Genomic DNA, 27,153 nt, shown 5'->3' on the forward strand with positions numbered 1-27,153 from the left:
GTTTTTTTATCTAATTAATCATTCTTTATATAGTATTTATTAATTTATCTATTAACTAAAAAGATATAATCGGTCGGCCTAGTCAATAAAATGTTTCGCTGTTTGTCAGTTGTATGAAAGTCACGCAACTCGGGATATCTCCCGTCCTCTTCAACCGTATCTTACGCCAGAAGCCCCCAACGACTGCAAGTACAACTTGAATAGTCCTTGCGCGGATGCACTAAAAGAACCACTTGATTAACAGAACTCGATCGATACGTTTGTGCAAGGGGAAAGCTTCCGATTTTTCAGATGTTTTAAGGCAAGAATTACACTTCAGTATGGCTCGAATTACCGACCAGAGAGAGCAAGCTGCGATGTAAATAAATTCAATTGAATGCGCAAATAAAATTCAGCGTGTAGTGGCTTTAATTTAGTGCTGGCGCTTTGATTAATTGATCTTGCATGAAAAACAGACCTTTTGTTGTTTAGGAGGTAAATTAGTGCTAATATATATGACGTTCATTCTTTTATGCATCTACAGGTAAATTCCGATTTATCTGTCTGTTTATCATTTCATATCCATGTTTCTGTACAGTTATGGGATGGGTAAACCTCATAGCCCTGTGTCGGCATGCGTGTGCATGCGTTCGATCTAAAGAGAGGAGTGGTTATGAAGCTATATTATTATATATCATCGGGTAATGAGCATTGTTTTCGGATAATACAAATGGCAAACTTCCCTTTTAACTGTTTTGTATTGAATTTTTGCGACGCAATATTAATTCGTGTGATATCCATTGGAACGTGGGCATTATTTTATTAATATCAATGTAGTTATATATGGCAAAACTCAACATATTATCAGCCTTTGGTTCCAATTTTGATATAATTAACGCACACAATAAATTTACAATATATTGTTGGCCTTTCTGTAGAACTGGGGTGTGTTAATATATGACTAAATACTGTTCCTATCACGATCTTTTTTCAAGATGGTTTGGCAGATATCCCGGAATAATTGTCATGCACGAAATAATTCATTTTCATAGGTGATAGGCCGACATACGTAGTCTATATTTACGGACCGTTGTGGTTTGAATGGTTTATTTGGTTTCACAGAATATACAGGATCTATAAATTACCTGCTACGTTGACGAGATCATTACTGTATAATATGGATGTTTACAATAGGTTTGGTTAACTGTCGCTCTGTCATACTTGAGGACGACCGATTTGTGCAGATCAACGCCCGACAAACCCTAATGACCGCATAAAACCAGAGATCAGTCGTGCTCTCCCGAATAGATCTTGTTGTAGACACTCTTTGATGAAAAAGCCAATAAAACAAACCATTGCACGAGGAATTAACCTAGCTATATACGTCTATTTTATTGACTCCCCAGAGAAATCAAATGAAATGCATTAACATGAAGACCGTAGGCACTGAGCTGCGGGACCCGGCAGGGGTACAAGGACGTTCGGTGCTTCTTTCATGCGAGGAAGACGCTATGGTGTTTATTAAAAAGAAATTGCTTTAATTAAAAAAAAAAAACGGAAGAAGAAAAAAGCTTAAGTGAAATCAAAATGGAGGCCGGAGTTAGACTAGGATAGCAATTTGGAAAGATAAACACAATCCATTAACTCTTTTGCTTCGTGACGTCGGTGTACATTAATGTTATTTCCATAGTAACATTTCAACAACTAAATCGTCCAGTATATCATATTGTAAAATTGGATGTGAAGCATTCACGATTCACATTGCATATTTATGATATGAACTTCTCCAATCAATAGAGATATATGATTTCAATCCGCTAATCTGTAGCTTGTTCGTTTATTGAGCGTTTGGTTATAAAGCGCCTGCATCATGTACCGATAAAATTACGCCATACATTTAATTGCAATAAAATATTCGCCCATAGTGAAAACAGACTTGAGTAAGATTCTGACCGTTGGATTATTAGAATTGTGGCGTATATAAGACACGAAAAGGTCGTATATATTGCTAAATTTTGAAAAGGCCTGTGACAACTAACATGAGTTTAGAAATAATGTCGTTTTCATACAATATCTATATGTACTAAAAACTGGAACCTTGCAAAAGTTGAGTTGCAATAAAGACAAGAAGTAACTGCTTTTCAGATATTAAGTTTGCACCTTCAACATAAAAGTGATTGCTTTATTGTGCAAAAACACAGATTAACATTGTTCTATATAAATCGATATTTTTCAGTCTTATAATTTCTGAGGTAGACAGCTAGGTCGGAGAATAATCCAATAACAAAAATATGTGATTTATTTCTGCAACACCAGAGTTTGAAATGACGTACAACATACAGACAGACTGACAGACACACAGACAGACAGATAGACAGTACCTATATCTGAGTGCAAAAAAGCAAAGAAATATTCTTTTATACATCAAAATTACTTTGATCTTAGCCAGAAGGCCGAAAAGCAAACACAACACGAAGAAACAAAAAAGCAACACTCTCAATTACAACAAAACAACGACAGCAACCGTTACAGTACCACTCGTGGCAACGCCAAGTGGCAGATATTTTATGTATATTCATCTATCCATCATTAATCAGTATTACGACACTTTCATTGTATGCTTACTGCCCCCAACAGCGACAGCATTTCTCGTCACCGGGCTATCACTTTCAATTATAAACCTCATTCCGAGTAATCAGTGCCACCGCTCAACCCTGGACATCTTCCCTAACACTGGGGGTATTCTATCGCGTCTCTGATTGATTTCTTTCCTAGATACTGCGGTATACTGCAACTTAAATTGGATATTGATGGAACAAGAAGAGTAATTTTCTCGTATTCTGTCACTTTGGGAAGTCAATTCATGGAGTGATCATGAATAACAAACGTCCGGAGATACAGAAATATTTCTCAGCCAGTATCACTCGGTCCCATCAAAGAGACAATGCTTATTTGTATACTGGTGGTCTACCAATCGATTTCGCGACCGAATCTAAGCCAGGCGCTTGAAATTAATTGGTCCTAACTGAATAAACGGCAGAAGTCTTAAGTGACTATGTCGGAAGTCAAGAAAATGACATTTTTGTGTATATGGCAGTTGTTAGGAATTTCTCCGTAAATCTTTTTTATTTTCGGTTTCTGTGGACGTCTTCTTGTAAGGAGAGGATGATTTGTGACGCAAATTATTCTGAACATGCTTAATTTGCTTTTCTGGTCGGTTAAATTAGCCCTCTACATTTTCTCTTTCAATGAAACGTCATCGAACATAAATATACGGTTCGACTGTCGAGTGTTTTTAGATTAATAAACGCAAGCAATTTATCATCACTGCTAATAGTGATGCGCTTCAAATACGCAAGATAACAATTACCATGTGAGGCAATACTTCACATTTCTGAGTGTTTCAGATGGTACTACTGAGATTTAGATTAAAGGCTAAAATGAATAAAGATAACGACCATAGGGAGAAGAAGGAAAAATGAAGAAGTACTGCTTATGCTTCTGGGTTTTGGTCCCGTTTTTTACAGGACGCTATGAAATAATAAAGGGAATTACTGTTCGGTTAGATAAGAGATCGACGTTATATACAGTGTATGACGTACATGACTTACATTCTAAGTAGTGTCTGTGGTGGATGAAAAGTTTAGGTTCAACAGACCAAATAAACCCACCAAGAAGCGGCATTTAAAAGAAAGCTTAAAATACAAACATTAAGTGTAATTAAATCAAAACGCAAAAAGGTATACGACAGGCTTAAAAACCACAGAGCAACATTTTAAAGTTTCTAGAAGTCTGACGTTGCCTTAATTCCAAACGCGTTCTTCTCCGCAATCAGTTCTTGAACAGAGATTTTTCGACTTGCTCTCAGAAATCCAGGCAGACAGACGCGATTTTGAGTAACCAATTTAACAGAAATCCTCAGGATTGGGATTGGAATTGTACGGATTGGGATTGGAATTTTAAAATGACCATAGTGTGAACATTGAAAAAGATGATATTAGTAAGCATAACATGGAAAACTTTTCAATCAACCGATAATATTATGGTTAACTCTCACGAAACTTCTCCCTGCAAGTAAGAAATTTGGTAGATGACGCTATAAAGGATATATGTTCAGTTATACAAGCATATTCCAAGACAAATAAAGATAGGCCTACGCAAGGTACCATAAATTACTGTAGCTAAACTGTATTATCACTTATCTGATCGTGTTTGTTCTTTATTGTTATTGCTTATAACCTTAACCTTATGCTTTTGGATGTACAAAGTTCGGTGACTTGTAGACCCATGGGGCCAGGTGATTTATATACTTGTATATTTACATGTTTCGTTGATAAATAAATACTATATAGAGAACAAAAAATTGAAAATACCTGAGGCCTAATAACCATTAGAATAACGTAGGCCAAATTTGCCCCGCCCCTTCTCTACAATATATAGTCTTCATAAATAAATCATGCAATCCCACTAGTTTGCAGTTTGTTACTATTGATACATATGTATGGAGGATGTCAGTGCATCGAAACGAACGCTGTCCTCGATGTATTCACGAAAAGAACAATTTGCAAAGCATAACAGTAAGGCAAGACAACATGCAGAAAGACCTGCAATATTTGTCAAAATTTTATGCATACAAAAGTTCATTACACTGTTACACTGTTGTAAGGCAGTGCAGTGTTAATGCCATACGACAGTACAACAAAATACGATATAATACAAAACAATTTGGACGTTTTCACTGTACCTTATGTATCATTTGCTGATCAAATTCTTTCTCTTCCTCTTCCTCCATCATTCCTTCCTTATGCGATATCCCGTTTACGATCATACCGCCTCCCCCTTGCACCATCTTTATATAGTGGTCGCTCATTAATCAAGAACGATTCTGGAACGATGCGTAGACCCTCTTCCGCGCTTTTCTGTCGAATCTTCTCAAACCCCTGTCACAAGAGGAGCATAGAAGTACAGTCGACTCAAACCCCGTTCTATCAAACTGATCTCCGAAGACTGACGTCGTAGGCAGCCAAGTAGACGTGCCTGTCCGCCTTAGTGTTCTTTATTGGGATGCACGAAAACAGATTGAAATGTCGAAACGGGATGCCAAATGTTTAAATTGATGTTGGCTCAGAAATAAAAGAAAGCGTTACAATCAACCTTGTCAGGAGCAGTCAGATGTAGTTCAGCCTATTACATCCACCAATTGTCTGTGAGAAAACATATGTGAATTTAGCCAGCCTGATGCGAAGTCCATTAGTTCTCTCCTGAGCTAATCCAGCTAGCCCATCTTCACTGTGGAACACTCTCTCTCTGTATCAGTTTTTTTTTCTTTGCAGTTCAGGGACCCAACAAGCATCCGAACCATAAGCCTTCTCCACCGCTGATCCACTAGCTGTAGTCGTTCATTGGCAGACTGATCAATGAGCTCCTGGCCAAGAGACGAATTAACAAGACCGCGCAACCCATCAATAACGCAATAATTCCCCCAGAAAATCCCTGGGAAAATATATTCCTGAAACCTTAAACGCGTAGCGCAACATCCAGTATGTAGACACGGGTTATACTTGACGTGGCCGCCGAGTTTGATCAACGTCACCTCATTCGTATTCAATCGATGTTAAAAGCCCAGAAGAACGCGGTACAGGCTTCAGAATCGCCCGATGTTAAAGAATTCGTTAGCCTAGGTCAGCAGAAGGGAATTAGAAAAGGTTGCAAAATGCCAGTGTTTGTTTTCAGATTATGGTTGTCATTTAACAAGGGATGAAAAAGGAAATAATTGAAATGAAGATCTTGCTGTAGGCTAGCTACATATAGTGCAAAAAGGGGGAAGATGAATCGATATATCCCTCTGCTCAAAAACCTCCTTTCCGTGGGTCTGATACATACTTATGTTGGACCGGGAACGAGGCTGTACCTTTTTGATCGATATGTTTGCATCACCAGAGGTAGCGTGATAGAAATAGTGATGTGTTGATACTTGTTGCTTTTAATCGATTGCAAGGACACCTGTTTTGATTAATACAGCTGATGGCTCAACCTGAAAATGTCAAGGCTCGGGGTAAATTTTAATTCTAAAGGTTTCACGTGAAAAAATAAGCTCTTTTTAATTTGATTTCATTTACTTCAGTTTCATTCACTTTTCTGTTATATAATTTCATTTTATTTCTTTTCATTTAATTTCTTTCATGTTATCCAGTTTATCATTCTTTATGTTTTTTTACTCCTATTAACAATTATTTTGTTGGTTACATCTGTATTTTCCCCCATTAGGGTGAGCGTGGGTGAGCGTGGCTGTTAAAAACACGGCATCTGAACACATTTGTGACTTGTCAAATATCCATTTTTAAAAACATATCTCAAGACATGACTGCAGTATGAAGCTATATGATTTATCATTTGTACCTTACTTATATCTTGCATTGCATATGATAACAAACGATGAAGTTTATTTCCCACAGCACAACACTGGAACGCGTTAGCTCCACTTCAATGGCTATGCAATCACCAAAAAGTGAACGAATTACGAAACAACAGCCCATTTCATTGTTACAACTCATCTTAATAACTAGCCACCAGTACAATAAAATATATAGAAGCAGCGCCACCGGCCTCTACTATAGTCCTTCGGGATTATAACACAAAGCCTAATTACGCTTAACACGCAAACGCGTAATGATACAATATCCTTTGGCAAACAGCTATCGGCAAAATGTTACCAGTGCTTATCATATACCTTGTAATGCATCCCTATCCGCCCACCCCTACCCTATACCAGGGCAGCAGATTAATTATGTGCACTTTTCCCCAACAATGGAGAAATGTACCATGACATATCTGTGAATATCTAATGAAAAATCAATCTGTGGCCCTTGTAGAGGGAAACCCACCCCAATGTTCTGCAATGAATATTTATCTATCCACTAGAAGTTGTGTGGATTTAATAAAGAAATCTTCAGCCGATATACGTCCGCCCTGAAACTTGATTTCCTTTGTATTACGTGGGGCTTAGAGAACCCGGTTGAAATATTCATACATGTAACGACATTAATCAAACGTCTCTTTTGAAACGGTCAATATTGTGTCGGTCTTGACCTTAAAATGCAGATTTACGTGCGCAGTTTGCACTGAAGCTCTGGGTAATTCTGGGTCCCTGGCGTTTTCACTGTTATGTTATGAAAGTCGAAATGTTCAAAAGAGAATGCGACGCGTTAGTTTATCTTACTTTTTGCATTAGCAGTAATCAATAACTGGACTGATAACACTGTGTAGATAAGTGTACTGCAGTTTTTAAAGGAAAGAAATGCATGTGTCTCCCTCTATCGGTCGATATAATCGTGGCAAAATAGCGAGGACGTTCTGCAAAAGGAGTGTAATAAGAAATCGAGAGGGGAATGCTATATGTTATGTCCACTTGGATTTGAACATTATTGTTTTTATTTTCTGGTCGTTTCATATGAAAATTCCCAACAAAACTGCACGACAAAAAAATGATAAATAAATAAATAAATAAAAATAAAAATTAAAGCACCTGAAATGTTAATTTAAACCCTGTTTATTCCCTTACGTTGGTTTGTATCTTGTGGCCCAATGACCAAAGGCCAACACTTCTTTTCAGCGGCGTTCTAAAATCTAAAGAATGTCGTAAAACACAAAGTGGCAGGCTTTTATGATGATGTCTGCTTATGCTTTATAAGTTCTCTGTTAAGATATTATTACGCATCTCTTTATATACCAACTTCAGGTTTTCTCTGTGAAGATTAAACAATAAGAAAATCGAGGACTTATTTTGATCTGTTTTATGGTTAATTTGTTTCTTGAGACTTTGGGGTCACATCCTATTCATGGATGTAAACCCAATCTTTTATTCAAATCAATATTGAATGCGATTTTTTTTTTAGTTAATTTTTTTTTTCGGTTGAATCGAGGAATCGAGCAGTCAAATTAGATGATCACTGCTGCTTGATGTCTTTAAACCCAGTGTACTCTAGGGACATTGTAAGGATTGTGTAGATTACATGTTTAATTGGGTCAGTCAGCTATATATATAGCACATTGACTGGTAAGGTTAAAATGCAGTGCAGTTAAAAATCACGGGATAAGCATTACACTACTGATTACATTTCTGTCATTTCTAGCATACAGGCATGGCCGACGGATCTACCACCCCCGGGTTTAATTTCAACAACCCAGAAAAAGACCCAGAGGACACGAAATTCGTACTGACCGACGGAGATGGCCTTCCATTTGAATGGAAACAGTACCAGGGATTAGTGGGTCTCCCCGCAATGCCCAATATTGTCGAACGATTGAAACTTCTTCCAAAGTTTGTTGCCCGTGAGGAGGACACTTGGATTTGCACCTACCCAAAATGTGGTAATTAAATCATTAACTACATGAATTTGGTTGATCAGTTTGGTTGGATGGTTGAGCTTTTAATATATAACATTGGTCAAAAAGGTTGTCCCACCCCCATTTCCATGTACTTTTATTTACAAATGATCACCTTACAGGTGTATATTGTTATAAACGATGCTTTTTATTCTAGATACTATGTCTAACAGGATTAAAGGTTCAAAAATACAAAATAGTGGTGTGAATATGCACATTTTATACCATTTAGTCAAATTTATAACAGGTACCCCCTCAATTCCAATGTTTCACTGTGATTTCCACAGATGTTATGAAGTGTCTATTAAATTGAAAAGACGCCATCAAATGTCACCAAATTTACACATAATTAGCATTAGGATGTGCTCGTTAAAGGTCACGTGCCTAATAGCGTGTGCGTCTACCGCGTACTGTAATTATCTCCTGGCTTTTTGTCTGACTAAATGGTATAGAATGTGTATATTTTCACCACTATTTTGTATTTTTTTGAACCATTAATCATGTTAGACATGGTATCTGGAATAAAAAGCACTAGTAATAACAATTTACACCTGTGAGCTGATCATTTGTAAATAAAAGTACATGGAAATGGGGGTGGGACAACCTTTTTGACCAATGTTGTATAGTGAAATAAAGATTATCGCCATTTCGTTTCCTTTCAAAATATATCTCCAAAGAAACCTGTTGAGAAAATAAAATGAGTACTTTCCGTTTAGGCCTGCATTTTTATGCCTTGTCATGCACCTTGTGATTGTCTATCTGCGACCTATTTATTGCCCTCTCATAGTGGCTCGATCACAGGCGTCTGTCTTTACCCGCAGACTGACCGCCCGTCTGTCTGTCTGCCTGTCTGCCTGTCCATCTGTCTGTCCGCCTTCCTATCTGCCTGCCCGCTGTACGTCTTACTGCCCGCTGGCTTTCTGTCTGACCACTGCCTGTCCTTTTCGTTGTTTACCCGCCCACTGCCCCTTCAGCACGTTTTGCTGGATCTTTCCACAAAGGGTAAACGGCGTGGCAATTGATATTTTAAAGGGATAATAACTCTTCGTTTTGGACAAAAAATGAATTTTCCTGGAGTAAACAACAATTTTTCCATACTTACCAATGGTCAATTAATCCATTTTTACATTCAAAGTTAGTCCCTGGTTTTTTTCTTAAAAGTTTGGTTTTTTGTTAAAATCTCTTAAGAGATTATAACCGAGTACAGCCATCAATGGAGGTCACGTGATCTGAAGACAAGCTCAGATATCAGAATAATAGCTATAACTGCCGTTTTTGTGGTAAAACAGAATATATTGTATTTCTATGAGTTGTTCACAATGTTTTTATTGTGAAATAAAGATTTCATACGAAGAGTTATTATCCCTTTAAGTATTCCATTTGTTTGGATCCTGTTTTCAGGCACCCACTGGATATGGGAGATCGCTTCAATGGTCATCAACGGTAAGGCGGAAACAATTCCGGTGCCAAAAGAAGATTATTTCATAGAATGCACAGACCTGTCTTCATTGGACTCTAAACCTTCCCCACGAGTTCTAAACACCCATCTACCGCTTGACTGGATCCCCAAAGACGTGTTTACTAAGAAGAACAAAATCATCCTCCTCATTCGGAATCCTAAGGATGCCTATGTGTCTATGTACTACCATATGACGGGGATGAAGCAGAAGAACTACAATGGAACGTGGAACGGATATTTCGAACTTATACCACAATCAATTAAGTACGAAAGTGAGTATATTTACCGTGTGTCTTCGGATTTTTCTATTAGTATCATCACAGGTGTGTTCAACAAACAATCAAATGCCCAGTTACTCATATTAAAGAACGGGATATCGCGATTATACAAGTATTGAGTTACGGTAAATCTGTTTCTAAAGTTACATGTAGGAGGTGTGAATTATTGAGCTCGGCACATTTTATTTTTTTTACTTGTTTCTTAAAACATTAATATTGTGATGAGCTTCTCGGAATATCAGTATTGAGATCCACAGATGTGTAAAGATGTTGAAAAGGTGATGAAAGTGCAAAAGAATACAGTAATATTACACATACCTATAGTTGAGTAAGGGACAACTGTTGAACGTACTGTGTTCTGTTAGACTTTGTGCACGTGTTGAATCTGTGTAAATCTAGATAATACTGCATTCATAATCGTGTTATTAATTATTTATTTTTTCTCAGAGAGCTATGGTAATTGGATGTTCTACCATAAAAGATTTTGGGAATATGCCAAAGAGCACACGGATACAGTTCTTGCTTTAAAATATGAGGAGATGCTGAAGGTGAAGTTAACCTCTTGTTTAGAGTTATATTTTTTAAGTCACAAAAACCTCACAGTGTTCACATGAGAAAAATAAAATCCATCTTGAAAACAGGAACACTTCACAAGATAACCAAGACAAGCCGCCTAGATAAGTTGCAGTAAAGACCCGTTTCCGTAATACATATACATGCATACTGCACCGGCAAGTTTAAAAATCAAAACCCAAAAATACAAAATATCATCTATAAAATAACCCTGAATTGCTGTAATCTATATTGAAAAGCTGATTCCCTTGTTTCTTTCTACAGATAAAATTAAAAAGCTGTATAAGGTTGTAATTAATGTTGAGAAAATAGTGTTTTTTTTTTTTCATTGCAGGATCCAGTTAGTCACGTGCGTAAAGTTGCAGAATTCCTCGGCAAACCCATTGACCAGAAACTCTGTGAAGCAATCGCAGAAAAATGCAGTTTTGATCACATGAAAAAGGCCAAACAAACAAAAGGGATGGCTGGACCTGAAGGTGAAAAACACGCCAAACCGGATGAAAAACATTGGCGCGACAAGGCTCATGGCATGTATAGAAAAGGTAAGATAGTGTTTTGTAGGAAAGTCATCTTTGTCACAGAATTTGCAACTCCCCCCCCCCCCCCCCCCCCCAAAAAAAAAAAAAAAAAAAAAAAACTGACAGTTCTCCTATTCCTTTTACTGCATAAAATGCCCCATTATGAATAGGTGATTTGAGAGTATGTCTCATTCCTTCAGTAGTAGCAGCTCTATTGGCTCTACATTTTCTTTTGCAACTCCTGGTAGTTTTCAATTTACCGCAAAATCACATATAACAAATATGAAGGCGCAAGTGACATTTACCTTGTTTGCAATAGTAGTCGATTTTGTTATGTTATTTTCTAGGAAAAGTTGGTGACTGGAAGAACCATTTCACCGTGGCTCAAAGCGAACGCTTTGATGCACTTTACGAGGAACAGATGAGAGGAAGCGATTTGACCGTGGATTTCGAAGCTGCTTAATGACTTTAGAGGAAATTTGTTACAAAAATTTTTAGAGAGCAAGTTTAAATATGACTTATTAGGATGGGATGAAGCCATATAATATTACTTAAAAACTTTTTCCGGTTGAAACTTTTATTGTCGCATGTGACTTTACCGAGTAACATTGAGTCATCAGCGTAATTATTTCAATACAGAAGGTTCTCGAATCCACACCATTATCAGGCCCGTAGCCAACAATTTCAAAAGGGGGGGTTCTTTTTCCGAAAAAGTGGACCTTTTACAATAAATCTTTAGTGCACATTTACCCAGATTAGACCTTTTCCTGACAAAAAGGGCGGTTCTTTCGAACCCCCCCCCCCCCCCCCGGCTACGGGCCTGAATTATTATCAACTGAAATAAAAGTAAATGTTTAATATGTATTCCTTTTTAATTGCCTTGACACATACAGATATGTTTGTCAAACAAGCGAATTAAGCGCCCACAAATGTGACCACATCGGCCGCCACACCACATTAAAAACATACCTCAAAAATGAATGAATAAAAATGCTTAAATAAAAACTTAACGGTTCAGGGTCTTTCACAGTTCGCTTTGAAAAAAAGTAAAAGGTTTGTGAGTGAATACAAAATAACGGCGTGCTTCTGTACCAAATGAAGATTTTAATTTCAAAATGTCTAAAATTTCTAGATTTTCGCATTCGCCATATCAGCGTCGACTTCGTACATAGTCCGTATTCTGGACAGTGTGTCCTCACTGACCTTCCCGTAGTATTCTGGCATCAGTTCCGAAGTTGGCATTTCAAGTTTAGTCCGCGGCGGGTACACAAGACCCGGATCTGCTTTGGCCATTTTAAGAATATTTCTGGCATCTTCCTCGATCGTGTCGTAATACCCTACTACGTCATACTCTATTCCACAAGGGTGGCACAGACTGTGAGGAAGATCCCAATGGCGATCCGGATTATCTTTGTGGTCTGCGACATACCTGAGGAACTCCTCGAAGGTTATATTTGATTTCTGAAATGCCATCACGGCGCTGGGTTCTATGTGGTAAACCCCGTCCACAAGTTTAATTTGTTTTCTCTCAGGAAATATTGGCGCCATCTTTCGGTAGTTTACCAAAACGTAGTTCCCGACTTCTGCAGCTATCACAGGGTGTTCTGGATCGAAATTTTCCACTTTTGTCCGATATGATGAAAGCAGTCTTTCAAAGGGGTTCCTGAGAAAAAAGAACTTGAGATACGATTTCAGAAGTTTTTCGATTTCGGCTTCCGGTAATGTGTTTAACTGTGTCACGTATTTCGCCCATAGAACGTAGTGGATTTGGTTATCCGGTTGGGACCACACGAAACTTTCGTTCAGTTTCCCGGACATTATCAGCAGCACTCGCTTCCAGTTCGTATTACAGATTGTCGGTACCCGGCAAAATAGGACCTGGTGATTGTCCTCTGCGAACAAATGTTTGTAGTCGTCTAATCCCAGTTTCCTTGTGTACATGTTGTACTTGAGGCACACGCTTTTAATAAGGTCTTTCCGACGCTGAATTTCTTGGAGCCACGCTTCGTGACTTCGTTCCTCCTGGGAGAAAATAATAGTTGCAATGGTTATGAGAAATACAGACGTAAATGTATTATAAGTAGCAATACATGTAATTCTAAATACTCCTATATGCAATATTGAAAAGTTCTTTATAACAAATTGCGGAAATATCACGCTAGTTTGTGGCCACGTTGATCGTTATCCTTTCTAATGTCGATGCTGAGATTTCTACTGTTTGTGTTTGGATAATTTCTTATTGTAAAATACATATAACCATCTTGGCGAACCTTTTCAGTACGATCTAAATACTTTCTTCAGAAATATTTTAAATTTACATAAGCTGTGTTTAGTTCCTTCCACCTTCGTGCTTGACAAAAGTTTCCTAATTTTAGACAAGCACAATTTTGCCTTTTACATAGCATCAAAAAGGCAGATACAAATTAATATCCACTTCACTCTGCACTTAAATGTTTACGTGTGTGTGTGTGTGTGTGTGTGTGCGCTTGTGTGTTAATGTGCTTTTGTTTGTAATTCAAATTAAAAGAAAATTTGTTTCTCTGCATACTACTAGCATTTTCTCTAGCACGTGATTTTTTCTTTGTTTTAAACCGTAACCCGCAAAGCAATATCGGATTGAGCATTTTATAGATACACCCATAGTCTTTTAAAATATGCTAAATGAACCCTTCGTTTTTCCAACAACATATCCACAGTATTGCAATCACCGTCAAAACGCTGATTCTTCGGAAATGGGACAAAACCTGTACATGTTTATGGCAGCGAGTTATAATAAGTATTTTTCAAGAATACATCTCAAGAATAAAATCGTTTTATCTAAAAAAATCTAATGTATCATGCATTATGCCTGCAATTAATACGGCAATTATGTTCACAACATTACAGTGGTGAAATCAGCCGCTGTTATTACCTGAACTGCAAGGTAGCGTATGGACCGTGGATTTAAAGCTTCAAAGTCAATATCTGAAAGTGAGTATAATCGGTTAATTTCGCTGCAAATGAGTGTAGATCATTAGAAATGTCGCCTGACCCGCATAGTGAAGTGAGATTAGGCCAAATATGATATACCTACCGTCATTGTCATAACCAGTTTGTTTCACCAGCGCGCTTGTTTTCAAACAAAGAAATACGCCAAATCATCGATCGAAAGTAAAATGATTTTCCCCCTTTTATCGAGAATAATTTACGGAATTTGAAACGACTAGCTTCTACTAACAAGTCAGTATTATTTCACATCACTGAATATAAAGTTTTCACAGTAATCCATCAAAGCGTGGCAGAAGAACTCTAAATGCAATACAGATATTAATAATTCACGAGGTATTTCTCATCAATTTTTTACACAGTTTGCCGTTGAACTAGCTTCGTAATAGTAAGCAGTATAATATAGATAAATATCCTGTAGTGGCAACGTTGTCGTCTTGAAAAGTTATACTCTCGGATCTTTCATATCCCTACAATAATGACCTTATGTACTGCAGTAATTCTGTATCTAAATAACGTTCATGTAGCCGCATCCTGAAAGCGCTTCAGGTTTTGGGATGTCTTCTATAACTTACATCATCCAAAACAAAAATCCATAATAGATCTATCCTTGAAATTATTCTATGATTTGAATATCTTAATTACAATGTGTGATTTAATACCGTGGATAAACACTTTTATTTCGAGTCATTCACCTTTAATAATTGAAAAAGAAATCGCATACCAAACAATCTGACTTAAAAATATATAATATAGAGCCTTACCTAGTAATCTGTAAATTACGTGAAGAAACAGCACAGCAAGGATCAACGCGAGCATACGCCGACGAAATACATAAGACAGCAACGGTCTCACGTACTCGTAACCCGGCCTACTGCTGCTAAACGTCGGCATTCTTTAAATGAAGGGCAACGTTGTCGTCGTCTCTCTTTGTCTCTCGCGTTTGCGAGATATGAAACCTCTTTTCCCTTGGTCTCAGCGTTACGAATTCTTTTTTTTTTTAATTTAGAAGATATACGAAGTTGTAGCTCTGTTATATTACTACACCCACATCAGCAGCCAGGTTGGACTAAATGTGCTAGTCTCATTTTCAAAGCACCGACACTTCACAAAAATCCGCCATAACTTAGTGCCACCTATACTCCAACGACGTAAACCATAATTTATCTCCTAGAGTAGACGTTGCCTAGAATACAACCGGGATAATAGTTTGTGACATCCAACTGTAAGTTATTTTGTAAATTCCTATACTGGCAGATTAAACACCGCTAAATCTGCCAAATCGTTCATCACTCTTCGTTGTTGTTCAATGTTCAATGAATGCCGTTTATAAAACTGGACGCAAATATGTACACATTTTATACGGCCCGTATTTTTCACTCGATTTTGCCTCTGCCCGCATTCTTTTAAATAATTTGAAATATTTTTCCTTGCTCTCCTCTTTCATAGCACAAATGCAATTATGGATTTTACTGAGAGAGAATTCAACATGTATTTACCACTCAAAAATATGGTCCTGAAATTCAGCGGGGTATAATATTCAAATTTGAAGAACAGAATGACCCACTTGTTTTTTTTTTTTTTCGATTTCGATTTGAATGACTTTATTGAGTACAAAATTATATACAAGAACTTTAAAGAGCATAATTAAAACAACTGACATATAACAGTACGACATCACTTTAAAATAATGTATAAGTAAAATTGTACCCAAAAGGGTTTGCCTAAAGGGTCAAAGACCCATGAATGGGAACCCCCCCCAAAAAAAAAAAAAAAATATATATATATATATATATATATATATATATATATATATATATATATATATATATATATATATATATATAGAAAGTAAAAAAAAATCTACATAAGTACTAAAAACGACAATTTGTACATCTGCAACGACCCACCCAAGTGCAAACGTCCTCGGGGTCAACGAACTCCGCCAGAAGAGCACCATATTTACTTTTGACAAGCAAATCAGACAAAATAAACATTCACCTTTATAAATCATGATGCCAACACTTTAACTGTTAAAATCACAATGACAAGCGCAACAACAAACTGAAAGTACTATTTTATTTAACATCTGCTCCACAGTGACATAAGGTATGAAGCTCATTTATAAACTAGAGGATCAGAGAGGCGATACCGCCTCCGAATATTGTACCACCAGCTGGAGCAAGCGCATTCGTATAGAACCCCACATACACAAAATAAGGGACACAGCCACCAGTCTTGTGCTTGACAAGATGTAAACATGCAATCAACAAGAATTTTCAATATATGCAAAAAATATATGAAACTAAAAATGGTACAATCAAATTTAAGTTCATCGTAAGGTAGGTGAAAGGTCATTTTCAAGGTCACAGTAAATTGCCAGTATATGACTTCCTATTCAAGTTCAATAGTATCTATGGACCTATCTCTGCCAGTTTTGCAGATAAAAGTCACTAAATGTTATAATTTTGGAGTTACCATAATGTGCCATAAATTTCCTACAGAAAAAAATTAATTAAAATAAAGAAAAGGTCATTTTGGTCAAAATTTTTGGAATGGGAGGTGCTCTGAAGTTCCAGGTGTTCAAATTTCATGAAATAATGTCATTTTTGACCACAAGTTGTCTGCTTTGCCAAGCCTTATGTATTATTTTTCCAGAGTTCAAAATTTATTATCCATTACCGTACTGCACATTTTGCTTTCACCACAAATATGTATTTTTTGATACAGCGTAACTTTAGAGTTAAAAGGGAAGCAAAATTTGCAAAGTTCAGTTCATAGTGAAAAGTAGGTCAAAGGTCAATTTTAAGGTCACATTTAGATTGCCAGTATATGACTTCCTAATCAAGTTCAATAGTAACTATGGACCTATCTCTGCCAGTTTTGGAGATAAAAGGGAAGCAAAATTTGCAAAGTTCAGTTCATGGTGAAAAGTAGGTCAAAGGTCAATTTAAAGGTCACATTTAGATTGCCAGTATATGACTTCCTTTTCAAGTTCAATAGTAACTATGGACCTATCTTTGCCAGTTTTGGAGATAAAAGGGAAGCAAAATTTGCAAAGTTCAGTTCATGGTGAAAAGTAGGTCAAAGGTCAATTTTACGGTCACATTTAGATTGCCAGTATATGACTTCCCATTCAACTTCAATAGTAACTATGGACCTATCTCTGCCAGTTTTGGAGATATAAGGGAAGCAAAATTTGCAAAGTTCAGTTCGTGGTGAAAAGTAGGTCAAAGGTCAATTTTAAGGTCACATTTAGATTGCCAGTATATGACTTCCTATTCAAGTTCAATAGAAACTATGGACCTATCTCTGCCAGTTTTGGAGATAAAAGGGAAGCAAAATTTGCAAAGTTCAGTTCATGGTGAAAAGTAGGTCAAACGTCAATTTCAAGGTCACAGTAAGATTGCCACTATATGACTTCCTATTCAAGTTCAATAGTAACTATGGACCTATCTCTGCCAGTTTTGGAGATATAAGGGACTAAATGTTATAATTTTGGAGTTACCATAATGTGCCATAAATTTCCTACAGAAAAGATTAATTAAAATAAAGAAAACATCATTTTGGTCAAAATTCTTAAAATAGGAGGTGATCTGAAGTTCCAGAAGTTCAAATTTGATGAAATAATGTCATTTTTGACCACAAGTTGTCTGCTTTGCCAAGCCTTATGTATTATTTTTCCAGAGTTCAAAATTTATTATCCATTACCGTACTGCACATTTTGCTTTCACCACCAATATGTACTTTTTGATACAGCGTAACTTGAAAACAGTATGGAATACAAAAAAACGGAGACCACCTCCAGTGTTGGGCTTTACATGCTCTACAAAATGCAAAAAAGAATGGGTCTCTAGCATTAACGGTTCCCGAATTAGAGACAGTTTTCAGTTTCGGTACTTTATGGCCACTACTCCCGTGAAAATGCACCGATTGACCCCAAATTCACGGAGATGAAAGATGACCCGAAGGGTAACACTTTCCAATAATATTATTGGTTAAGTCTGCGTGGTGTCTGAATAACAGGGCAAAAAAAAAATTTTTCCTAAAAAATTTCATTTTTTTGAAAATTTTGGCCCGTTTGACCTTGAAATAAAGGTCAAAGGTCAAATCCAAGGGCATATTTGAAATCTACACATATGACTTTTGGAAAGCTGTCTGTAGAAATTTTTCCCATAACTCCTTCCTTAGGGTAGATAATTAGCATTTAATTTTGCCATTTTTAGACAAGGGTGCATTGCAATGAGTGCCACACCTAGACCCCAATACCGACAAAGCCCAAATTTTACGTGGAATGAGTTGAGATTATAGGTGACCTAAATCCAAGAGATGGGTACAGGGGCCCTTACCGTCTAGGAGGAGAAGCGGTAACGGTGACTTGGCGGCGGAGCCGCAGGAGCCGGCGGAGCTGCAGGAGCCGGCGGAGCCGCAGGAGCCGGCGGAGCCGCAGGAGCCGGCGGAACATACGGGTCGGGACTAAAACCATGGGTACCGCCAGCGCCTACGCTGGTGGTACAAAAATATCCGTATGAAGCATGCGTGGCATATGAGGTTATAGATTGGACTAGAACAAGGCGGGAAATGGTGGCTTTTCAGCCCAATTCGCCCTATAGCCCCTGTCGACCCTTCGCTGTAAATGGAACTAATTTGATGTGAAATATCCAGTTTCATTTAAAGGGATATTGGTAAGTTGGCGTATTGGACCATTGCATCACATTGGCAAAATGAAAAAAAATTGATTCTATGAGGTTTAGGGTGGGGGAGTTGGGCAACAAAATTTAACAAAAATTCTAATTACTTTTTGCTTCTTTTTTCGTAGTGCAAAGGCCTTCGGAATTTTATAAATCGCCATTCACAAGGGCTCAGGAGCTCCAGTATCAAAAAATAAAAATAATAAAATAAAATTATGTCTAGAAAAAACATTATGGCAAGTAACATGGCCTCCAATACACTGCAGATCGCCCCAAAAGACAAATATAATATTTGTCATTAACAGCTTTTGGTTTTCTAAAAATGCAACGTATGAAATTTTAAAAGTGTCTCTAAGTAAACCACCCACGCATATTTACATCAAGTCAGCTCATTTCATAAAATGTGAAGTTGAACTTCATCATACTGAAGACGTTATGATTAATACACTTACCTAGACCATAATATGCCTCTTAATGTTATGATCCACTGTTACATACTATAAGTTTTCGGTCGCACCAGTAACATTTTCTATTCGAGTATCAAAAGTTTCCCAAGACGTCATAAATTTGTACTCTCTTCTCACAGAAACAAATACGCACATTGCCCTATCCGAAGTACTTTGTTTTGTATTTCCAGTGAGTTACACTTTTACATTTAAGGCAAATTATAACACACTGAATTCCACTGTTATGCACGAGTCATCATGACATGAAGTCTTTGTAATCATTCTTTGTTCGTGCTTACACTGTATGTACACCATCTACATTTTTATAAATTCGTGCACTTCATGATTTAAATGAGTATTGATTTTCTAGCAAACTTATGTATTGTGGCTACGCTAAGAACTTAGTTTTATCAAAACACATGCGCGCGCGCATTTAACATTTAACACTGATGTCGGTACCAACAATAAATGCATTGTGAACTACAACTATATACAACTATTTGCACGGGTGTTGAACACAATATTTTTGTGCGTCTCTAATAGTGAAATGTGACAGTTTGGGAGGAATAGATTTTCCTCGCAGGAATAAGATTTGCACATTACAAATAAAGACTGCCGGGTTGACAAGTAAGTAATACTAGTTTAAAGTTGAGTTTTCTTTTCTTTCATAGTCACCATATAGTAAATGAAATTATAAGATTAAGAGAGCAATTGGAGGCATATTGAATTATTAAGTTACTGTAGCAGTTTATTAATGCTGACGAAAAAAAATATTTCGAAAAGAAGTTTAAGTAATATTTTCTCTTTACGATTCCGTTGTAGTGCTACATGTACTTGTGGCATGAACGCGCGTGACCGTCCCTTTATTTTATTGAGCGCAGCGCCCTCTCCCTGTGAGACACAACATTTTTGTTCCACAGCCACAGGCATATCAACGGTGGGATAGGCCATCACTGTGCTGGACCATTAAGGGTGCCGGGCGCGTTCTCTGCTCTCGGTTTAAAGAAGCCACTATCCGACGTGCACTCTCGTATTGTGACTGTCACAGTATTCGTCGTGACGTCAGTTATAAGCATGTCGTCCAGGATTTTCTTCATCTCGGGCGGCGGACGCCAGTAGTTCCGCTCTTCGGGGATGTACGGCGGCGCGGAGTCGATGCGACCTCGTCTGACCGCGTAGCCCTGCACGAGCTGTGTGTCGCTGGGGATGTCGTTATTAGCTGTATTTTCTACAGAGACAAACACCTCATCGACCGGGAAAGTAGCAGTTGGACTTGACAGGCAGTTCGATTCGTTGTTTCTGTTGTGTTGAGGGGCGCCTTCTTCGAGCACTGACGGAGAATGTAATATGGTCTCTGATTTTGTTCTTACAGGGCTGGTGTCTTGTTTAAAACTTGTGTTCGGTTTGTGTACGAGAGAAGTTACACTGTTGGTCACTGTTGAAGTGGGCGATTTAATCGGATTTGGCAAACTAGAGGATTTGGCAGGTTTCTCCTTTCTGATTGTCGCCAAAGTCTTTTTTCTTAAAGCTGCTGGGTCAAGTGACTTTGTCCGAGGCCGACCCGGGCCCCTTTTCACTACTGGCGTCGTAGGCTGTGAAACTGGTTGTTGGTCGCGATTTTTGGGTGGGCGTCCTCTTTTTCGCTTAACCGGCGGCTCTCCTGGCATTGGTGGTTTGGTTGGCTTGGCGACCGTCTTCGGTGCTCGCTGCACGTCTGCTTTTCTTTTGTTGAGCATTTTAAACTTAATTTTGAGCTTTCCTGCATTTTTCGCTTGTCGTTTCTTTTGCTGTGCCATTTGCCTGGCAAGTATATCCTCCGGTCGAGGTATTTTAGGGGGCCGACCTGGTTTGCGTTTGACTATAAGCATAGGTGGCGGTTCCATAGTGCCAGCGTCAGAACTAGCGCCGCTGAATCTCTTCATAATACTGGCCGCTGAGACTTTACTGGCGAAAACTCGGTTCCCTCCGCTGCAGACAACGGCAGAATCCGCGGACGTAGGAACGCTGGTTCGCTCATTACTTGGCTCACCGGTATTATTAGTTTTATCCTCGGTGACTTGGCCGTGTCTGCTTATGTCACCCCCTTCGTCCCTCTGTCCGCTGTCACTGGTGGTTTTACTGGTGCTGTCGTCATCACTGACGTCACTGCTGCTGTCCTCACCGGAGTTGCCATCTTCCTGATTGTTTTAGAAAACAACAGAGAATTGTATGCCAATTTAATTGCATAGAGCCGCGCTTTCTGGGATGACTTTATAATCTCCAGTCAGTGATATATCAGACACATTTAAAACATTTCTTAAACCCATCTTAACAAAAGCTAAGGCAGTTCAAAAGTGAAATTGTAAGAGATCAATTTAACTGCCATATAAAATCCAAAAAGCTCACATGCAATATCACTGAATGGCATACTCATTTTTCTAATCGACGTGTGCATGTGTGATGTTGTTATCTTGATATAATCATTTCAGCCATGTCTAGTAACAAAAACGTTGTTCCTTACCTCTGGTCTGTGCTTCGGTTTACGCCCCCGTTTCTTTCCTGTATATTCTCGCGTGTTTTGACTGAAAGAGAATAAAAACAAGCCTTCATATTGAGCTAGGCGTAGGCATCTTCATTTAATTAACCTGTAGGCAGTTTATGAGGGTCTCGCCCCCCCCCCCCCCCCCTCACAAATAAATAAGCTGCTGTGAAATTATCCAACAAAGCCATGGCCTTGGTGTCGTCTCAGTTCTAAATGGGTACATTCTACATGTAAAACACTATTTACTTTTGAATATCAGTCTATGACGATGGCCAATAGTCTGTGGCACTTGGCTATCAAGAATTCTCCAGTCGAGCAATAAATAAAGTTTAACAAAATGCAGTTTTTGATTTCTTTGTGAATTAAAATACAACATTACGTTACATTTTCACCACTGAAAGGAAAGGGCAATGGCAAAGTAACCTTACATTATAATATGAATTAACAGTCATATTTCTGGTCTTCGCGGCTTTTAAAATACACTGTTACAGTAAAATTTGTTTTGATTTGGTAAGGAATGTTCAATCCATTGTGAAAAAATCTGCACTTTCAACGCAAAAATGAATGTACCTTTGCCAACTTCTTAGTCTGTTACGGGGGGAGGTTAATTTCAAGCATTGGGGAGAGAGCTCGTTTATATCCTACAATGGGTCTTATGAGATGAAGTCGGTCCTCTACAATATATTTAGTTTCGACACCGCTGCCAACCGCACGGTATGCGGCCCATATCTTTAAAAAAATTTAAATGGTTATTTTGTACACAGCATGGTCTTATTATTATCAGACTGATTCTAGTATAATGGTCATTGTCAGTAATCTCATTCATTGACATTTTTTGTTCAGCCATACACTCTACTTGCATCGATATTATTATTATTATATTTTTCTTCAGTTAAAATTTTCACAGGTTTTTGCGATATTAATTTTTCAATTTAGCTGTATTGTCGTTTTCAAAAATTTCCCTTAAATATACACAAAATGTATATGTACCTTTCTTTAGAATGAGAAAGATGGGGGAGAAAGGGAGGTACCGGGAGAAAATTATCTCGTCATGGAGCAGTTGCCTCGATTTCTGGCAATAAGAAAAATACCGGTCTCCATTTTTTCTTTCCCTATGATACACAACAGAAGCTAGCAAGTGAGACACCATGGGTAGATAAGCATGAAATGGCACACATGGACACGTGTATCTCCCCCCCCACCCACACACACACCACCCCCACCCCACACCACCCTCCAAAGGATGACCTAATGATACGCTGGCATAATCAAATCCCTCGCACTCACAAAACTAAAGTCAATTCACGAATATTGGAATTTGTCCAAATTTTCTCTCCTTTGCAGTAGGCAGAGGTCACGTTGTATATAACCAAGACAGACTTGACGGTGTATAAATAGAAAACTCCAAGGGCATTGCGCAATTATACAGATATTCAAAGTCCTTACATTGGAAAGCCTTCTACAGATATTATTTTCGAGTACACGACAACCCAAATTAAAAAGCGGAATTAGGTATTTCACTGTCGGGAATTTCCCCATTCTGGCAAATAGTCCAGAATTTATATACAAAACACGTGTATAGGGCAAAATTGAACTTTTCCCTTTTTACCTAACTTCACTGTCAACACAAGGCCTATATGAAGTGAGCAGCGTACGGAAATAAAACTAAGGTTCCTACATGGATAAGTTATATAGTTTCTCTTTTTGGTTTGAGCTTTCACTTCTCTTTCCTTATATATAGATTTATTAAGTATGTTAAAATATCTCAGAAACAATATTTATCAGTTTCCAAAACATATCACAAATCGATTTTCTTATAACAACATACAAAACACATTAAAAAATTAGTCCTGTTATAACATTTTCAAAAAAAAATTATATATATATCATTTGTTACCATTGAATTGAAAACATTTGCAAAATAGGAGATTATCATGAGTATGTGATATTGCTGTCAATTTATCAGCAGAGCGGCAATTATCACGAAAGGCAGCTTGCCCAATATACATCGTACATGTACTGTGTGAAGACATATTGAAACATATTATAAACTTGTATGAAAATCTTTTTTTATCGATTGAGACACCTTTTTCTCATCCTTTCCCCTTTTAGTTATATTATTTACTTTCATATGAGTTCTACCATGTGCTTCCCAGTAGGTGTTAAAGTCTAATGAAATGAAATCAGGTCCCTTTTCTAAGTTTGCCGGTTTACCGATCTTTCCGTCGATTAACTGATATCATTGTAAAGTACATCCTAGCCTGACATGTCTTTTTGAAAGGCCAATGCTTCATTTTATTCGGAACTTAAAATTTGAAATCGCTATAAGCATTGTAAATGACATTTAAGATAATATCAATTTTCGCTAGGAAGAGAGATGCTTGTCTTGGATTATTAAAAATAGCGAAGATTATCAAGCTGACTTTTACATACAACCGTTTTCATTTTTCAGCTTCTAAAAATATAGGCACTTTTATTGCTTCAAACCTAGAATTAAATTGATTTATACACAAAGTTTCATTTAAGATCTCCTTCAATTACTATGTGATTGCTGTTAATTTCTTTAAATTTTAAAAAACAAGATTTTGACATTAAAAATTCAGCTTTCTGTTCCACTTGACGTATTAAGTTCCTTAACTATCTTAATGTAGGTTTAAAGTGAACCTCTGCACTAGTTATAAACACTGTTACAGAAACCCGTCTGGTCACTGGGAGATTGTTCTAATTTCGCGCAAAAGATACGCAACCAATGTACGCGACTTTTAATATACTTGCATGTGTGTAAAATCAATTTTAATACCGCAAAATTATTTATACTAACAAAGTAATTTTAAACCCCGCAGATTTAACTAGAATTGACAGTTTTCATTACCCCTCAGTTTTTCAAATTCTTTTGTGACCGACATTCAATTCATAAGCGACTTTGTGCGTTTTAAAATAGTTCAATCGTAACGTTTCTGAATCCCCTACAGACGCCAACGTTACACCGAGAAAAGTTCAGCCGATTAATTTTTTTAACCGCTTGGTTTAAAATCCATAATCAATTTAGAAAGACAACACGTTTTGCTTTTAATTATCCACACTTATTTCACGTCTGATTGAAAAAATAAAACTGCTACAAGTAACGTCGACTTTGCCGTAGACATAAATAGTGTAAAATTGTTATGGTTACCTTCTAATACAATTCAACAAATCTTTATTAATTTAATAAGAAAATTGTTTTAAAAACTGTATATGCATTCAAATTAACTTATAGAGCAAATTGACTTTGAATCCAATAACCATACAGAAAACGCAAATCATCGGTAAACTGGACGCATTCATTAGTTAGTAATTACTAATTATCATTTTCTTAATTATCATTATTCTAAAAAAAAATCGATTGCATGCTTGTGTAGGCCATATTTTTCAAATTCATTTAGGAATAACTCAAAACTCTGTTTAACTCTATATAAATATTGGGCTAATCCTTCGTGTTTGGCACTTGTCACGTTTACACTGTTTGCAGGTTGACACATGAGGATATATACAGTTTTACGTTTTTCCACTATTTTGACATTCAAATTCAAAATCAGCTAGCCAAACAAAGAAAATAAATAATCTGTTTCAAACGCCATTCATAAAAAGGCAAAGGTGGGGATAAATTATCATTGTGGCAGTAGCTACAACATATATAGGCCACATGCACACGTCCCTTGTCAAATTGGTGGAAAAGACAGTTTGAAGCCCACAATACCAATATTTTTAAATAAAATTAGTTGTTTAATGAATGCCATTAAAACTAGTAGATGTTCAACTTTATGATAAAAAAATAAAATTCCCACAAACTGACAGCTTTTTTAACCGGTCTCATTTCTTTTTCAATTTCATATGGAAGATATAGGCCCCGCATTCTTATATTATGTCAATCAATTTTCTAAAATTTTATATTGCAGATACAGGCTCTACTTAAGTTTTTTTATCTTCAAATCTGAATCCGCTGGAGATCTCGAATAATATCATTACGGCACACTGAGTGTCTGCCCAATTACCATAAGAATTGCTTTCATGTAATATATGACGTGCCACGGTTAACAAACAGGAGATAACGTCGCTTGCATCACCGCTTATGTAAGGCTCTAGGGAAAAACAGGAGGCAGAGGGCCACACAAAGGACCGGCATCCAAACAGAAAAGCTGTCTTTCTACGTCAACAACATCTGCATTGTAAGCCAGGCCGGCTGGCTAGGAAGGTCAGAGATACACCATCGGACGTTTCTATTGGATTTTAGAGCTTGCAAGTAAATAATAAAGGCCAAGTAATTAGCATCTAATGCAAAATGCGTTGGCTAAATCTCAAAACCATAACTTACATGGAACAATTATTTTGATCACAACCACGATATATTGTTGGGGAATTTCTTTCCATTCTAAGTGTGTGTGTGTTAATGCGTCGTAGTGATACACAAAGGCCGAGGTTTTGACAAGCCCTTTCACTCACCTTCGTTGAAAATTTTCGATCAGTCTGCGATCAAGGATGTTTCCCGCTGGCTCCCAAGTGCAGTGCCTGAAAAACAGGATGAAGAGGTGACTCTCTTTGAAGCCTGCACCCACAACGATGAACAAGCAAGACTGTAACCGGTAAAATACAGGGACTACTTACTTCAGACTCCAGCCTTTCCATTTGACGAGATATTCCACCTTGCCCTGCAAAAATGAGAGAAATTTTAGAGTGGTTAGAGTGCTCTCTGCTGTCGTGAATCTGAAAAGCTGAGTACGTGTGAGAGACGCCAACGCTTACCTTACGAATTCGTCGTTTGACGATGTATTCTGCAGCAAATACCCTTTCCCCCATATCTGATAGTTCCATCATTTTTACACCACGCTATGTGACCTACTTAACGAAGCCGACTTAACAAGGGGCAAACAGGTCTCGACGACTCATAAATTATTAACTCTGCGGGCGAAAAGAATTGGTTTGTTTACTTTCTGATATATTTAGACGTCATGAACCACACATAATTTAGCCATTTGATCTTCATGATCGCTTGACGTGTTTTATATATAAATGTGACTCATTTTTTCAAGATATAAGTCTACAATCCATTGAAATGGGTCTACCACATGAAACAGTAATATTTTGGATTGATGATAATCACATGATATCACGTGTAAATAAAGTATATAATAAAGTATCTTAAACATTGCTGTGGAAACGAAGTGTGTATTTACTTAAAATAATTTGACATGAAATTTATTCGTCGTCAATTGGTACATTTTAACAAAACAAAAATTGGAAAAGAAGGAAAATATTCAGAAATGCAGCAAAATTTGGCATTT

The 27,153-nt window shown here is 37.4% G+C and overlaps 4 protein-coding genes across 5 annotated transcripts in view; 1 reads left to right on the forward strand and 3 right to left on the reverse strand.

Moving 5' to 3' along the window:
- Positions 1-5,415, reverse strand: part of LOC106171425 (ras-related protein Rab-26) — a 30,155-nt gene extending 24,740 nt beyond the window's left edge. The window contains exon 1 of one of the 2 annotated variants that reach the window (XM_013551771.3): positions 4,724-5,415. In XM_013551771.3, coding sequence (XP_013407225.1) covers positions 4,724-4,849 — 126 coding nt within the window. In that variant the 5' untranslated portion in view covers positions 4,850-5,415. The remainder of the gene's footprint in view (positions 1-4,723) is intronic. The other variant, XM_013551770.3, reaches the window with a different exon arrangement.
- Positions 5,416-8,045: 2,630 nt separating this feature from the next.
- Positions 8,046-12,202, forward strand: LOC106171405 (sulfotransferase 1C2). The gene is made up of 5 exons (XM_013551743.3): positions 8,046-8,349; positions 9,766-10,095; positions 10,549-10,649; positions 11,009-11,216; positions 11,540-12,202. Exons 1-5 carry the CDS (start codon positions 8,121-8,123, stop codon positions 11,653-11,655), a joined length of 984 nt encoding a protein of 327 aa, XP_013407197.2. The 5' UTR covers positions 8,046-8,120; the 3' UTR covers positions 11,656-12,202.
- An 85-nt stretch (positions 12,203-12,287) lies between these two features.
- LOC106171404 (carbohydrate sulfotransferase 11) lies at positions 12,288-15,506 on the reverse strand. Its single transcript, XM_013551742.2, has 3 exons — positions 14,942-15,506; positions 14,104-14,156; positions 12,288-13,214 (listed from the first exon to the last, which is right to left on the reverse strand). Exons 1-3 carry the CDS (start codon positions 15,069-15,071, stop codon positions 12,321-12,323), a joined length of 1,077 nt encoding a protein of 358 aa, XP_013407196.2. The 5' UTR covers positions 15,072-15,506; the 3' UTR covers positions 12,288-12,320.
- A 3,924-nt stretch (positions 15,507-19,430) lies between these two features.
- Positions 19,431-26,739, reverse strand: LOC106171430 (uncharacterized). Its single transcript, XM_013551781.3, has 5 exons — positions 26,615-26,739; positions 26,477-26,520; positions 26,315-26,380; positions 21,815-21,875; positions 19,431-21,491 (listed from the first exon to the last, which is right to left on the reverse strand). Exons 1-5 carry the CDS (start codon positions 26,684-26,686, stop codon positions 20,265-20,267), a joined length of 1,470 nt encoding a protein of 489 aa, XP_013407235.1. The 5' UTR covers positions 26,687-26,739; the 3' UTR covers positions 19,431-20,264.
- Between the last annotated feature and the right edge of the window lie 414 nt (positions 26,740-27,153).

This window comes from Lingula anatina, chromosome 2 (assembly GCF_051362555.1).
Source record: "Lingula anatina isolate TDL-2025a chromosome 2, LinAna3.0, whole genome shotgun sequence".
Lineage (NCBI taxonomy): Eukaryota > Metazoa > Brachiopoda > Lingulata > Lingulida > Lingulidae > Lingula > Lingula anatina.

What these genes read in the sequence shown, in the direction of transcription:
- LOC106171404 (XM_013551742.2), bottom strand. Translation starts at nt 15,071, where the DNA reads ATGCCGACGTTTAGCAGCAGTAGGCCGGGTTACGAGTACGTGAGACCG. An exon ending in CGTAATTTACAGATTACTAG is followed by an intron (nt 14,157 to 14,941) that starts GTAAGGCTCTAT and finishes ACTCACTTTCAG; the next exon opens with ATATTGACTTTGAAGCTTTA. An exon ending in TACGCTACCTTGCAGTTCAG is followed by an intron (nt 13,215 to 14,103) that starts GTAATAACAGCG and finishes ATTTTCTCCCAG; the next exon opens with GAGGAACGAAGTCACGAAGC.
- LOC106171430 (XM_013551781.3), bottom strand. Translation starts at nt 26,686, where the DNA reads ATGATGGAACTATCAGATATGGGGGAAAGGGTATTTGCTGCAGAATAC. An exon ending in TGGAAAGGCTGGAGTCTGAA is followed by an intron (nt 26,381 to 26,476) that starts GTAAGTAGTCCC and finishes CCTGTTTTTCAG; the next exon opens with GCACTGCACTTGGGAGCCAG. An exon ending in AACCGAAGCACAGACCAGAG is followed by an intron (nt 21,492 to 21,814) that starts GTAAGGAACAAC and finishes TAAAACAATCAG; the next exon opens with GAAGATGGCAACTCCGGTGA.
- LOC106171405 (XM_013551743.3), top strand. Translation starts at nt 8,121, where the DNA reads ATGGCCGACGGATCTACCACCCCCGGGTTTAATTTCAACAACCCAGAA. An exon ending in TTGCACCTACCCAAAATGTG is followed by an intron (nt 8,350 to 9,765) that starts GTAATTAAATCA and finishes TCCTGTTTTCAG; the next exon opens with GCACCCACTGGATATGGGAG. An exon ending in TCATGGCATGTATAGAAAAG is followed by an intron (nt 11,217 to 11,539) that starts GTAAGATAGTGT and finishes GTTATTTTCTAG; the next exon opens with GAAAAGTTGGTGACTGGAAG.